This window comes from Rattus norvegicus, chromosome 9 (genome assembly GCF_036323735.1).
Source record: "Rattus norvegicus strain BN/NHsdMcwi chromosome 9, GRCr8, whole genome shotgun sequence".
NCBI classification, from domain to species: Eukaryota; Metazoa; Chordata; class Mammalia; order Rodentia; family Muridae; genus Rattus; species Rattus norvegicus.
In genome coordinates this window covers 67,142,679-67,155,945 of record NC_086027.1, presented here as the reverse complement: position 1 = coordinate 67,155,945, position 13,267 = coordinate 67,142,679, and the positions used below count along the sequence as shown (strand labels likewise).

Genomic DNA, 13,267 nt, shown 5'->3' with positions numbered 1-13,267 from the left:
CTATGGAAGGTTGTTAGGCTAGAGCATAGCATATTCATATGTGCCTACGTATGTGTGCAGTATACATGGAGAAGTATATCCATAAGTCCATACAAAATTTTGGCTTTAACGTGGAGAACAGTTTGGAAGGGAAGCCAATCTGAATGCAAGAAAAGCAAGAGGACATTATTGCAATAGTCAGGGGTAAAGGAAGGTGGCTTGCAGTGACAGCGGGTGGCAAAATAGCAGAGGTCATTTAAGAACTGTTTCTTGGGTGGGACGGACAGGCTGTCGTGCCTGCCTAGGCGTGCTCACAAGTTGAGCAACCCAAAGACAGCTATGCTTATTGGGAGATCTGTTGGGACACAGGCGGTCTGGAGGGTCTGAGACATCTGAGTCACAGTCAAAAGCAAGACTTGGAGCAAGTGGTGGCATGTGCCTTGGTCCCAGCATTTAGTGGAAAAATGTGCAAGAATTGCCATGATTTTTAGGTCCGGTCTATATTACAGGTTCCAGGTCAGCCAACACTGGAAGACCTTGTCTACATGCTCCCTGACATGGCAGGAGCAGAGTTTTTTCTGAGTCAGAGGTTCAGCAGTAGAAACAGTTCTAACCGTGGGGGTAACAGTTCCCAGCCAGCAACAGAGTATGGGATAATGAGAAAGAAGGATCATCAACCCCTCAGGACCCCACACTTGTAAGGATGCGCTGCAGCGGAAGCTAGCAAAGGGCAGAGGGGGTGGGGAGACAGCAGAGCGCTCCCCCTGTCCCGCTGCCATGTGACAACACAGGCTTCAGAGACGCCTTTAAACTGGAGCACAGTTCATGCTAACTCTGTGGGCTACGTTCATCAGAGTCAAAGGTCAAGCCCTTGTCCCTGGCTCCACAGACTGCCAGGCACAACTTCCTTGAGTTTTCTGTTCCTCCCCACAGATACTTAGAGAAATGTCTAGGATAAACCCCACAAACTTATTATAAATGCGTCCTTTCAGGGTATGGCTGAGTTTCTGTCAATTTGGCATGCCATCAAGAAGGAGCCTCAACTGAGGGGTTGCCTCAGTCAAAGTGGCTCGTAGGCAAGACTCTAGGGCCTTTTCTCGATTGTTGATTGATGTAGAAGGGCCAGGCCACTGGGGCAGTGCTGTCCCCGGGCTGGTGGCCCTGGATTTCATAAGAAAGCAAGCCCAGGAAGCCATGCAGACCAAGCCAGCAAGCAGCACCCCTCCGTGGTTTTTGCCTCTGCTCAGCTGTCCCTTACTGCCCTTAAAGAGCAACTGAACAGGACCCCTGCTCCCCAGGTTGCTTTTTGTCTTGGTGTTTATCACAAACCAGAACAAAGTACATGGCTCTGTTGGTTGTTGTGTATAAATTACCACCAATGGAAACCCTGTGCTATGGGCAATTAGGCCCTCTGTCCCCTCAATCCTTGGCAACCATCTATCCACTTCATCTTTGAGACATTGTCAATGTGGGGCCTCTTGTATAGATGACACATATATGACCTCTAATGTTCCCAACATTCACATGTGCTGTAGTGGGTATCCGTATGTCATTCCTTTAACGGGCTGAATGAATTCACTTAACGAATGTACTGCACATTACTCATTAAATGTTAGCTGCTGGTGGAGCATTCTCCAACCTTTCAGGCATTGTGAGCAATGCTCTGAATGTATGTGTGTAGATTTTTCTGTGAAAATTTTTAATACTCAAATGCAAAGTCTGCTTAATGTTTTACCTGCCCAATTGTTCCCCAGGGACTGCACCATGCACACCCCTCCAGCAATGTTTAGAAACACTAGTTTCTCCATATCCTTCAAACACCATGCATTGTCTGTTGTTTCAACGCCAGCTGTCACAGTGTATGTGAATGGCGTCCCACCACAACTCTGACCTATATTTCTCAAGGACGAACAAGGCTGAGCATCTTCTGTGCTGACTGGCCATTTACATGTCTGTCTGTTCACTCCACTGTCCATTAAAAACCTGAACAGTCATTTGATCTTTTAATAAGTTGGAAATGTTCTGAACATAAGACTTTTACCATATATTTGCAAATATTTTCTGTCTTGTGGCCCTCCTCCTCCTCCTCTTCCTCCTCCTCTTCTTCCTCCTTCTCCTCTTCCTCCTTCTCCTCCTCCGCTTCCTCCTCCTCCTCTTCCTCCTCCTCCTTCTCCTCCTCCTCCTTCTCCTCCTCTTCCTCTTCCTCCTTCTCCTCCTCCTCTTCCTCCTTCTCCTCCTCTTCTTCCTCCTCCTCCTCCTCCTCTTCCTCTTCCTCCTTCTCCTCCTCCTCTTCCTCCTTCTCCTCCTCTTCTTCCTCCTCCTCTTCCTCCTCCTCTTCCTCCTTCTCCTCCTCTTCTTCCTCCTTCTCCTCCTCCTCTTCCTCCTTCTCCTCCTCTTCTTCTCTCCCTCTCCCCTTCCCTCCCTACCCCCTCATTCCCTCCCTACCCCCTCTCTCTCCCCCTTCCCTCCCTACCCCCCTCTCTCCCCCTTCCCTCCCTACCCCCTCCCCCTCCCTCCTTCTTTCCTGTGCTGGAAGTAAACCAAGGGCCTTGCATACATCAGACAATTCTACCACCACCTGTGTCCTTCAGCCTTATTTTATCAGGACAGGGTCTTGCTCCATAGCCCAGGCTGGCCTTGGACTCTAGATCCTCCTGTGTTAGCCTCCTGAGAGGTGAAAATGCTGTTGCCACCTTTGTAGTTTTGATGAATTTCATCTGTCTGTCTCCTCCTGATCCCTGTGGTCCCAGAGACTCTTTAGATAGGAGACCTGTATTTGCTCTGTTAAGAAAAGCGGGATGGATGATGACTCTCAGGGACAAATAAAAACACTGAATTTACAGTTTCCAACAGGAAAGAAATTATCTATAAAAACCTTCCTTTGTTAGATACTATAACTTCTGCTGGTGTAGACAAACTAAAAGTGAACCACAGACAAGTTGTCATATAGTCCAGTTAGCTTGACAGAATAATGAATGAAACCACCTCTGAGCAAACGATTTAATATTTGTGCAATTTGATATATGATTTATAATGTCTCAGGTGTATCTGGAGTATCCTCAAGAGAAACTTCCGAATCAGTAAAGCAGTGCTGTGGATGATTCTGGGCTGTGAAACTCTGGCTTTCATATTTAGCATCTTAGAGCAGAGAGACCGGGAGGTGCGTTCTGTAGTTGTTGAGCCAATCCTTTCAGAAGTTCATATTTCACTCACACAGGTATGTTCCAGGGAACATAGGATCCAGGTTCATCTCTTGGAATCTAGAAGGAAAGGACAAATTTGGATACTTATAACTTAGAAAAATGTTTGTGACTTAGGTTTTAAAAATGTTTGTGACTTAGGTTTAAAAAAAAAACCAGAAGATAATGAAGGTGAAAGCGCCACAGGCAACCAGGCCAATGAGAGAGCAGAGAATAGCATCACGTGATGCACAGAGGCTTTCTGGGGAGGAGCTGGGAGGGGCGTGGAGAGTTTCCTCTCCTCTGGAGAGGCTGCGGAGTCAATGCCTGTTTCTCCAGTGTGAAGTGGAGGGCACCATGCACAGCCTGCAAGGAAGGGCTGGAGGAGGGACGCCCGTAAGAGAAGGAAACTTGTAGCCAGAGAGGTGACTGAATGATACAGCTTTCTTTGTAACCAAAAATTACACATCGTACTCATATATAAAAGCGCACAAAGCTGTAAAGTGTGCTCAGCCGGGACCCTATTGTGGGAGGGACCTTTCTTTCACACTTTCCCAGTGCCTGTCAGGTGACAGTGATGTCATGGGATGTAATAGTATGGCCTTTATTCTCAGCGGGGTGTCCCAGGGTCAGGCCACAGCCTCTGACCTCCTAACCTGATTCAGATCTCCTTGAGAAGGCATGAAGCAAGGGGAAACAAGACTCAGAGAACCATCCTTCTGTACCCCTCATTGATAAGGAGCTGAGCACACAGGCGACCAAGCAAGGCCAGGCTGATGAAAAGACAGCCAAGTTCGAGAGCATTCTGTCCCGCTCACGTGCCCTCACGTGACTCACATGACGGAGTTCCTGCCATCTTTTCTCCCTTGGTAAAACCTCAGTAGTGGGTTAAAGAAACTTGGCCATAAAGCCAGGGGACAGAAGTGAAGAATTTCTTTTGTGTTTTTTTCCCTCCTCTTGGGTGTAGCATACCATTTTTGTGAACTTATCTTCACAAGCCATTCTGATTTTCTCTGGAGTCAGAGGACTAGTGAGCTTCCATGGTCCAGAGATGCCTCTCTCCTGCCGCGCTGCCCTCACTGCGTCATGGATGGCAAAAAATACCGAACAGCCCAGGAACACCCCAGACTCTCCCAGACCCTGGAGAGAAATGAGCCATGTAGACTATGACACAAACTTCCACTTCCTCTCTGAATATATGTGTATATGTTCGCAGAGTACATATTGATTATATATACACATAACCTACTGGTTGCCATAAGTAAATTGTTATTGAAAAACTAATTTAACCACTGATCTTGATATTCTCATATTCTAGTTCAAGAAATGATTCCAAATGGAGTGATCACATATAAGCATGACGGTGATTATTGTATTTAAAACGTCAAATGGACTCTGACAGTCAATATGTTAGGCTCCAGGACTGGGAATATCTGAAGCATTCTAATTAGAATGTTTAATAAGGAGTCTCCTGTAATCACCATAAAGACACCAAACCCCCAAGTAGACCAATGTCTCCCTGCCCTATAGATATCAAATGACTATGGGCTTTGTCATAGAGCAGAGCTTACCTTAGATGAATACAGGGTGTTTGAGTGTTCGGATGGGGGCAAAAAAGAAATGTGCATCTCGGTGGGGATGTCGCAGATGGCAGGGATCTTGTACTGGTTTGGACCACGACTGTACAGAATGCCCTGAGGAGAGTAGCTCAGCTCCTCTATCGTGTAAAGTCCCATTCCTTGAATAAATGCACCTTCAACCTGAGAGCAGAGAAGGAGCAAAACAGCCAAGAGCACTTCAACAGCATGCTGCTTGTCTGACCTTTGAAATACAGTTCGAGGGGTCTTCTGGGGCCTTTGAGAGTGTCCCCAGAAGGCCACCTAATTCCATCCACTGCTAAGTTCCAATGTAAAGGACATGGGTTCTAGTCTTGGCTTAGCTGTTGACATGATAGCTCCAGATGACTCCCCACAGGGCCTGTCTACATACCTTCATTCTTTCAACCAATGAGGCAGAGGAAATCCTCTGGCTTACTTTGAAGAGACCCAGCATAGTAAGGAAAGGTTCTCAGGGCTGGGGAACCCTACCATCTTACCATACACAATTCATTAGCTGCCTGGCTTTCACCTCTAGGCTCATTTATGCCCTGTGATATGAAGGGTTCCAGCTATGCGTTCTCTAAGGCTTCTCTACAGCTTTGAGATGGTCAAGTCCCTAGACATAGCCATGTGACCAAAAGTACCAGGGATGAGTCGTGATGCCATGCTCGTATGCCACACAATCTCCCAGGTTATATCACCTCCAACCACTAAGTTAAGACCTTGGTTTTGTCAAGCTGGAGCTTCTTCCCTTCTCTTCCCCCAGCCCCATGGCTGGCTCACATAGCTTTATTTAGGTTGATTCCCTCTACTCTTCTTCTAACTGAACATCTTTGCTCATTCTAGTCTACCTACGTGGTCCATATTAAATTCTCCCAATCCTCTGTGTGTGTGTGTGTGTGTGTGTGTGTGTGTGTGTGTATACATGTGATACATGTGTGCTTGTGCATGTGCATGTGCATGTGTGTACATGCAGGTGTGCATGTGAATTGTGTATGTATGTGCATGTGCATATTTGTGTATATGCATGTGGGGGCCAGAGATCAATGTCCAGTGCCTTCATGTATTGGCGTCTACTTTCTTTTCTTCTCTTTCTTTCTTTCTTTCTTTCTTTCTTTCTTTCTTTCTTTCTTTCTCTCTTTCTTTCTTTCTTTCTTTTTTTTCTTTCTTCATTTATTTGAGACAAGATCTCTCACTGAACCTGGAGCTCACTGATGCCACAAGACGACTTCTAGCAAGTTCCAGGAATGAATCTGTCTCCGTTCTGCCCTGGCGATGAGATTGCAGAAGTGTGCTGCTATACTTGGTTCTTACTGAGTGCGGGGATCTGACCTCAGATGCCCAGGTAAACACTATCCACTGAGTCATCTCTCTAGCCCCTGAATCTGCCCTCAGGATCTCCCCTCTATACCTTTCCCCCCATTCCCCATGATACGCCACAACTAGAAAGATGCTACAGGATGCTGTGACTGGACAGTAGTGGTCCGAATCACGTACAGGTGTAAGTTAAGGACACAAGCATGTGAAGACTCCATGAGTGTCCCGTGTCTGCCAGCAAAGCAAACTTTAAGGCAGAACCTCTGCCTCATTCACTTGAGGCTCAGTTTTTGGTGCTGTCTCCCCTGTATCCCTCAGGCTCCAGGCCCACTGAGCACTTCTAGGTTGGTCTTGTTTTCCTCAGGCTCTCCTGTCAGATTAGATGCATCTTCCGAAACTATTCAAAGCACTGTTTTTTCCCTTTTCTCTTTGTAAATGTTAAGAAGACTAAGTTCTGCAGCTGGTGTAAAGAGAAGATTCTGACTAAAGCGGCCTAAGAAACAGGTGACCAGCACGTGGATGGTTCCTCTTCAGACCTCGCAGCAGTTTCTGCCCCACAAACAAGAAACAAGGCAAAGATAGTTACACATACCTGGCCTATGTCAAGGGCTGGGTTTATGCTGTGGCCAACATCCATCACGATGTCTGTTCTGATATTCTAGTAAAAAAAAAATCCATCTTAATGCAGATAACTCACAGAGAAGCTGAGAAATATATCTTGCCCAGGTTTGGGATAAAGTCTTTCTTTGGGCCATGTGGTTTCATGATGAAGAAGCAACAAAGATTTTATTATGTGATAAAGTTTATTACCCAAAAAAATTTTTTTTGAGATAGGGTCTCATGTAGCCCAGGTTGGCTTTGAATGTAATATGTAGCTAAGAATGACCATTAGCTTCTGATTCTCCTGCCTTCACTCCTCCACTGATTAAAGACATAAGACAGCACACCTGACTTCTATAGTGTTGAGAATTGAGCCCAGGGCCTCAGCTATCCTAGGCAAACAGCACTAGCAGAGCTCCATTCCCAGCCCCTATTCCAAATTTCTTTTTAAAATTTTATTTTTATTTTACGTGAGTGAGTGTTTGCCTACATGTATATGTAAGTCTCTCTCTATGTGTGTTTGGTGCCCACAGAGGCCAGAAGAGTGTCTTATCATTTGAAACTGGGGTCACAGATGGTTGTAGGCTACCCTGTGTGTACTAGGAGCTGAACTTGGATCATCTGCAAGTGCCCTTAACCACCAAGCCACGTCTCCAGCTCCCACACAAATACCCTTAACCAGATTAAGCACTTTGTTTTTCTTGGAAAGAATAGAATAAAGTATTCGTTTGCTTTTGGTTAACTTCAAACTGGGTGATGCAAGAGACTAAATTTAATCTACCACAACAAACGGGGAAACAGCAAAAGCCGGTATCTTTGGCCTTCAAAACCCTTGTTGCAAAACTCTATGGCTGCTTTCCAAGCTAATACACAGAATCCACCCAGCTCAGTGACATTTAAGGAAACACAGAGTTCAAGATGCTCCAAACAAGTGTTTAAGGTGTTGTCCACTGCAGCAGAGCTTTTGTTTGGGGGTGGAGAAAGAACAAGTCTGCCTTTATGACTTGCTTTCTTATAGCCTAAAAATGCACAGAAGGCCTTGCCTCGGTGTTGGTAACACCTCCATCCTCCAACAAATCCATGGATTCTGCGGTGCGAATGGTGGTCTCTAAAGTCTAACGCTAATGAAGGTTCTACACTCAAAGACATGGCTCATGGCTCTCTGTCATTGTCTTCTGATGGGACTAGAGAGTGGGTCTAGGCTATGTGGCAGCCTTCTTCCAAGAGGACACTTAATGAACTCCTCCATTTGGTAGTCACAGCCTGGGCATGCACCTCCCACTAATCTCTGTCAGGGCCAGTCATTGTGGCCACTAGGATACAGCACAGACGATGGTATGTCCCTCTTTAGTAAGGTTAGGAAGGACCGTGGCTTCTGTCCCTGGTCTCCTCTCACATGTTTGTATTTTCAAGTTTCCCTGGAGCCAGTACCTCTTGAGGAAGTCAGATGCTCCCACCTCAGGACACAGAGTGAACAAATAGATCACCGTAAGGTAGACTGAATACACTCTAAGACATATCTTGAAAGCTCACGCTGATACGAGAGCTATATCCATAGGCAGTAAGAGAAAGGACCCATGTTGTTGCTATGAGAATGGAGGCTGGGGTTAAAAGGAAGATGGGGATTAAAACCAGCAACATGTGGACCACTGGCTATGCTGAGTAAGGGGCTTGTACTTGGGGGATGAGATAAGCAAGCTACACAGACAAAGGAGGGACAGGACACTGGGATGGCGATGTCATGCTTGCTGCCTACTCCCAGCCTTCACCCTTCACCCATGAGGAACGTGAGGAGGGCACTTCCACCCTTTCCTATATCCTGATGCCACAGTCTAAATTGTAAGGAAGAATGGCTTCTCACAGGAAACCTCTCCCTGTGACGGACTACTCTATAGGCAGGGAGTTAACTATGAGGTAATCAAGAAAGACTGCAGCTACATCTTGGTGGCAGTAAAAGAGTTAACTCTCTGTTGTGGTAAAGTTACAAGCTGGTCATGGAAATAAGTCTAATTTGTTCTTACATTTACTTGGGCAGCTACCCAGACCTCCTCCAGTCCCTACCATGGCCTTGTAGAAAGCCCTAGCCAAAGAAGTTTGGTAGCTTTTTCCCATTTCGAAACTCCACTTGGAAGAACTTCTCACTTTCCTTTAGTTTCCCACTGCTCTGTGATTCTCTTTGTAAAGGCTGCTTCTACTTTGCATATTCCCACAAGAGTCCATGTCTTTAATTTTCTCTAGTCTGAGACTGAGAGCCACAGTCCCAGGTCTATCTTTGGTGACTAGGGGTGTCTAGCAACTTAGGGGTGTCTAGCAACTTAGGTCCCTGCACCAAAATGCCTTTATTGGCCAAGAAAGATCCAATTATACCAAGACAAACAGTCAGCACCAATACCAGGTTAATTATTACTATTCTTAGCCCTTAACAAAGCGTAAGAAAATCTGAACAGGTATGTTTCCACCAACTCTTTGTTCGAGGGAAAAGGGAGTCAGGATTAGTTAGCACGAGCTAACTCTTAGCATAGACTGGGGCAGCTACTCCAACTCAAACCATGCTGGGAGTGGTTAGTCCTTAGCTCCAAGTTCCTCCAAGATACAGTCTGAGTTAGAACCCAGACAAACGAGATATTCCAATAAGGTTTCAAAGATAAGGCTTACTATAGTTTAAGAAAACCTATTCCCAGAACATATTAAATAAAAATTATGCATGTTAGCTATCTAAGGATATAGACACAAAAGGAACTTGGAATTATGAAAGTGGTCGGTGTTGAAGCAGACGAGCACTAACTTAGTAGCATGGTCACATGACACTTGTAAAGGCTACTGCAACCCCATTGATGTACCTGGAGCATTTACTGTATAGTGACCCATGAGCATTTTCTTTACCACTAAAGGCCAGGTTCAGAAAGGAAGCTGAGTCCTTGGAGCTGGTGTGCATGTGTGTTCACAAGTGTGACTCTATAACCCCCCTTAACGTATAGGATGGCACTTCAGCTATTTAAGGAGAGGGACCTGTTTGGCCACTGTGCGTCCTGAGGTGGCCCTTGGTGCTTGTTAGCAAGCTCTGTATACTTATGGTGTGCTTCAAGAACATCACACTACGACACTTCTCATAAGAGATCAGAATTGCTAGTTGTGACAACAACCTACAGGGAGACCCCTTTCAGGTGTTTTGAAGTGGTTTCTTTCCTATTTTCAGCTAAAAGTGGAAAAGGAAAACACACAAGAAGGATTACTGTTTCCTATGGAAGAAATTATACCACTAAGGCATTTGATGAGAAATCACCCTTAGGGCAAATGCATGGTGCTGTTGTCACACACCCAACTTCCTTCCTTCCTTCCTTCCTTCCTTCCTTCCTTCCTTCCTTCCTTCCTTAGGCAGCACATGTGGAGTTTAAGTACCTCACAAGAACAGCCAGAAGACACTCCCGGTGCGACTGACCTTATGGTCCCCGGTCAGGCAGTCTATTTCAACCTCTGAGCAGGCAGCTCCATACACAAAGTATTCGAAGGGATGGCCTTCCCCTTTCTCCCAGTTTATATTCGACTCGTAGCCCCTGGAAGAAACAGGAGAAGGGCTGAGGAGCACTGCTTAGTAATCTGATCAGGTCCCACAGTCACAGCAATGACAAAACCAGTCAAAAGGGAGCTGTGCCAGTCTGAAGAATTTATATGTACAGAGATATGCCAGCACATAATACAGGCTCAAAAATGTGTCCAGTAAATGTGGCTTGTTCAATTTGAACTGCCGGGTTACAAACACCTACTTAGCCTTGAGTGGCAAACTTATTCCTGAGATCAGCTTCGGACTTTTATGATTATCCTGATGCTGTTAGCAGATATTGGATTATGTCATTCTATAGTTACCAGATTTGGGGATCCAACTTGCATCATATGCCTAACTCTGCTTCAGCTGGGGGTTATCTTCCTGCTTTCTCTCTCCAGCTCAGTAAACACTCTCCGTGAAAACATTAACAGATGTTCTCCTAGAGGTTGTGGTTCTCGGAGCTCCACAGTGTCTCCTCCCTACCCTCCCTCCCTCCCTCCTCTCTCTGCAATCCAGGAGGTGCCTATATTATTTTTGGCTTAATTTCACCCTCTACTGTTGTTTCTTAACTTTAGGGATAAATGGCATTGTCAAAAAAAGGCCCTTGCTGTGAATTCCGAGCACAAACTCCCAGAAAGTCACAACATGGCCACAATATGATCTGGATCAGCTCTCAATTCAAGCTCACCCACGTGAACTATTTTCTTCAGAAAAGGTCTTTCTGGAGACCTGGATTACCTAAGGGGCTGAAAGTTCATTTTAAAACCAGGCTAACTGAGGGTCATGAGTCATTTGGGGACAATGTTGCAAACAGAATGAAAAGTTTCCTCAAGCTCATACTTGTATTTCCATGACATATGATTGAGGGGTGTTTTTACCTGAAATATCCAACAGCCGAGAGACTGACGCTCTGGTCAAAAGCAGTCTGGGCCTGTGAGGGAGCAACAGAACATGATATGGTAAGGGCTCCTGAGAGACCGCTGAGGAGTTTAGTTCTGTCTGTACTATGTGTTAGGTAAAGCAATAGTGAGGAAAACCCACGACGGGCCATCATCTGACTTCAGGCTCCTCCTACATCAGCATCCACGGCTTGCTGCATGGAGTAGCAGCATTTACTCATGCATATGGTCGGAATAAATGTCTGCCATGATATGTTATGCATAAACTGAACTGTAATGGCCACCACATCCTGCTTATGAAGAGATCCATTCAGCTATCTGGAAGGACTTAGGTTATAAACATGGCCAATTTTCGGAAACAATGGTTGGACATTTAATTTTATATTGTGTACCCATAACAATTTCAGTTGAGAGCAGTGATTTTGCTAAATTGTACCAATTACATCAAATGGTCTCCTGTGTCTGCAAGTACAAATGGCTGGCTACTAAACAGAAAAGCAAAGGTCAGGTCCAAATTCTCAAGTCTAAGAATGGTGGATGGTGCAGCCTTAATAGCGAAGGTGGGCTGCCTGTCATGCAGTGGATACAAGGCCGGTGTTGTGCAACGGGTGATGACAGAGGGTGCTCCTGAATTATAGATATCTGGATGCTAATTTTTTTCAAGACAGCCATTTTCAACCTTTCTGGGCTCAGGAAACACTAGGCAGGGGAAAGACAAGGATGCCAAGGACAGATTGCAAAATTTCATATTCCGTTGTTAGTTACATTGTGAACCTTTATGAAATAGCAGGAGCTTTTTGGGTGAGATACGGGTGGCTGAATTGAGCCACCAGAATTCTAAGTATGCATGTTCACACGGAGTGACCTCGGCCCTGGAGTCTTCAAACCGGGACTCTACATAACACATGGCCAAACCTGTGTTTTCATATTGCACAACTTATAATCTGGACCAGTCAGCACGACAGCTGCACCAGGATTGTATGATACGTGCCATAGCAGCCAACACTTACTAACCTGACATTTTGAAACGTTAGCTGGTTGATGTTAGAATGTGTGTCGTTTCCTCTAATGTCTAGTCATTTCTAGACTGTCAGTGATCAGAAGAACCAGGTGAATATTTCAGGTCCACTGGGTATCTATGATTTGTATAGATCATAACCCATGGCTTGGTTTCCTATTTGATTTTTATAAATTACTTTGTTGTATCTTTATATGTATGGGTGGTTTGCCTGCATGTATGTCTGTGCACTGTGTGTGCCCATGTAGTACCTGCAGAGGATACAAAAGAGCATCAGATCCCTTGGAACTGGAGTTAGAGACTGCCATGTGGGTGTTGGGAATTGAACTCAGGTCTTTTGAAAGAGGAACATAACCTCTTAACCTCTGAGCCATGTCTCCAGCTTCTGGGGTTTCCACCTCTAAATGAGTCTACGTGACTATTACATAATGATCCCAGCACTGAAAGCATGTAGTTTCCACAGGATGAAACCTTCATCGGTCAGAGCTATGGCAGGAGTCCTAGCATGCACACCATCTTTCTTTGTAGAAGAAACATTCCTGGGCACACCATTCCCCACTGCATGTGGATCCCCTCATGCCATGGGCAGCGGGGCCTCCTATTTGTCATTATGCAATGATGGTGTCTTTGAATTGCCCTTTCCACAAACATAGTTCTCACACATACTTTCTCCCTTCTCCTGTATCTTGTAAGTTTCTATGATAAAACATAGGGAGCCAACGGGTCTCACCCAATCCTTCCAAGTTCCCTGGGGGTTCTTGCTGATGATGGGCTCAAGGCGTTTTAGAAGGGTCTGGCAAGCATCCTGTAAAAGATTTTAAGTTAAAAACTCTAATAATTTCATGAAAACACCAATGTCAGAACAACACCATAGGGCATCCCATGAGTTAACTTGGAAGTACCTAGGAACAAAGAGACACAGGGCATCAAGGCAGTAGAGCATGACATGAAAGGCTGCATGCGGTGATGCCTGTGTGTGAGCCTGTCAGACATGTACTGGTCTAATAGACAACTGCCTTACACACTACCCTAGGTCAAGATCAAGACTTCACAGAAGGACCATTGCCAACCACCAACCACTGGTTGTAAAGCATTGATTTTCTGGGCACATTTAAGGCTTTAAGAAGCCAGAG

General features: G+C 45.4%; 1 protein-coding gene and 1 long non-coding RNA gene across 5 annotated transcripts in view; one reads left to right on the top strand and one right to left on the bottom strand.

Annotated features, from left to right (window-relative positions):
- Positions 1-2,965: 2,965 nt before the first annotated feature.
- Aox1 (aldehyde oxidase 1) overlaps positions 2,966-13,267 on the bottom strand; it is a 79,150-nt gene continuing 68,848 nt past the window's right edge. For 2 of the 3 annotated variants that reach the window (NM_019363.4, XM_039084139.2), the window contains 7 exons: positions 12,865-12,939; positions 11,096-11,148; positions 10,113-10,227; positions 6,666-6,731; positions 4,730-4,918; positions 4,131-4,298; positions 2,966-3,239 (listed from right to left, as the gene is read on the bottom strand). In NM_019363.4, the coding sequence (NP_062236.3) occupies positions 3,189-3,239; positions 4,131-4,298; positions 4,730-4,918; positions 6,666-6,731; positions 10,113-10,227; positions 11,096-11,148; positions 12,865-12,939 (717 nt within the window). In that variant the 3' untranslated portion in view covers positions 2,966-3,188. Of the gene's footprint in view, positions 3,240-4,130; positions 4,299-4,729; positions 4,919-6,665; positions 6,732-10,072; positions 10,228-11,095; positions 11,149-12,864; positions 12,940-13,267 lie in introns of those variants that run through there. The other variant, XR_594396.4, reaches the window with a different exon arrangement.
- On the top strand, positions 3,445-6,814 carry LOC120094690 (uncharacterized). 2 transcript variants are annotated; one of them, XR_005489156.2, is made up of 3 exons: positions 3,445-3,583; positions 5,944-6,101; positions 6,517-6,814. It is a non-coding gene; the product is annotated as an uncharacterized LOC120094690 (long non-coding RNA). The 2 variants fall into 2 exon arrangements; XR_005489155.2 differs by lacking the exon at positions 3,445-3,583 and adding an exon at positions 3,748-4,027.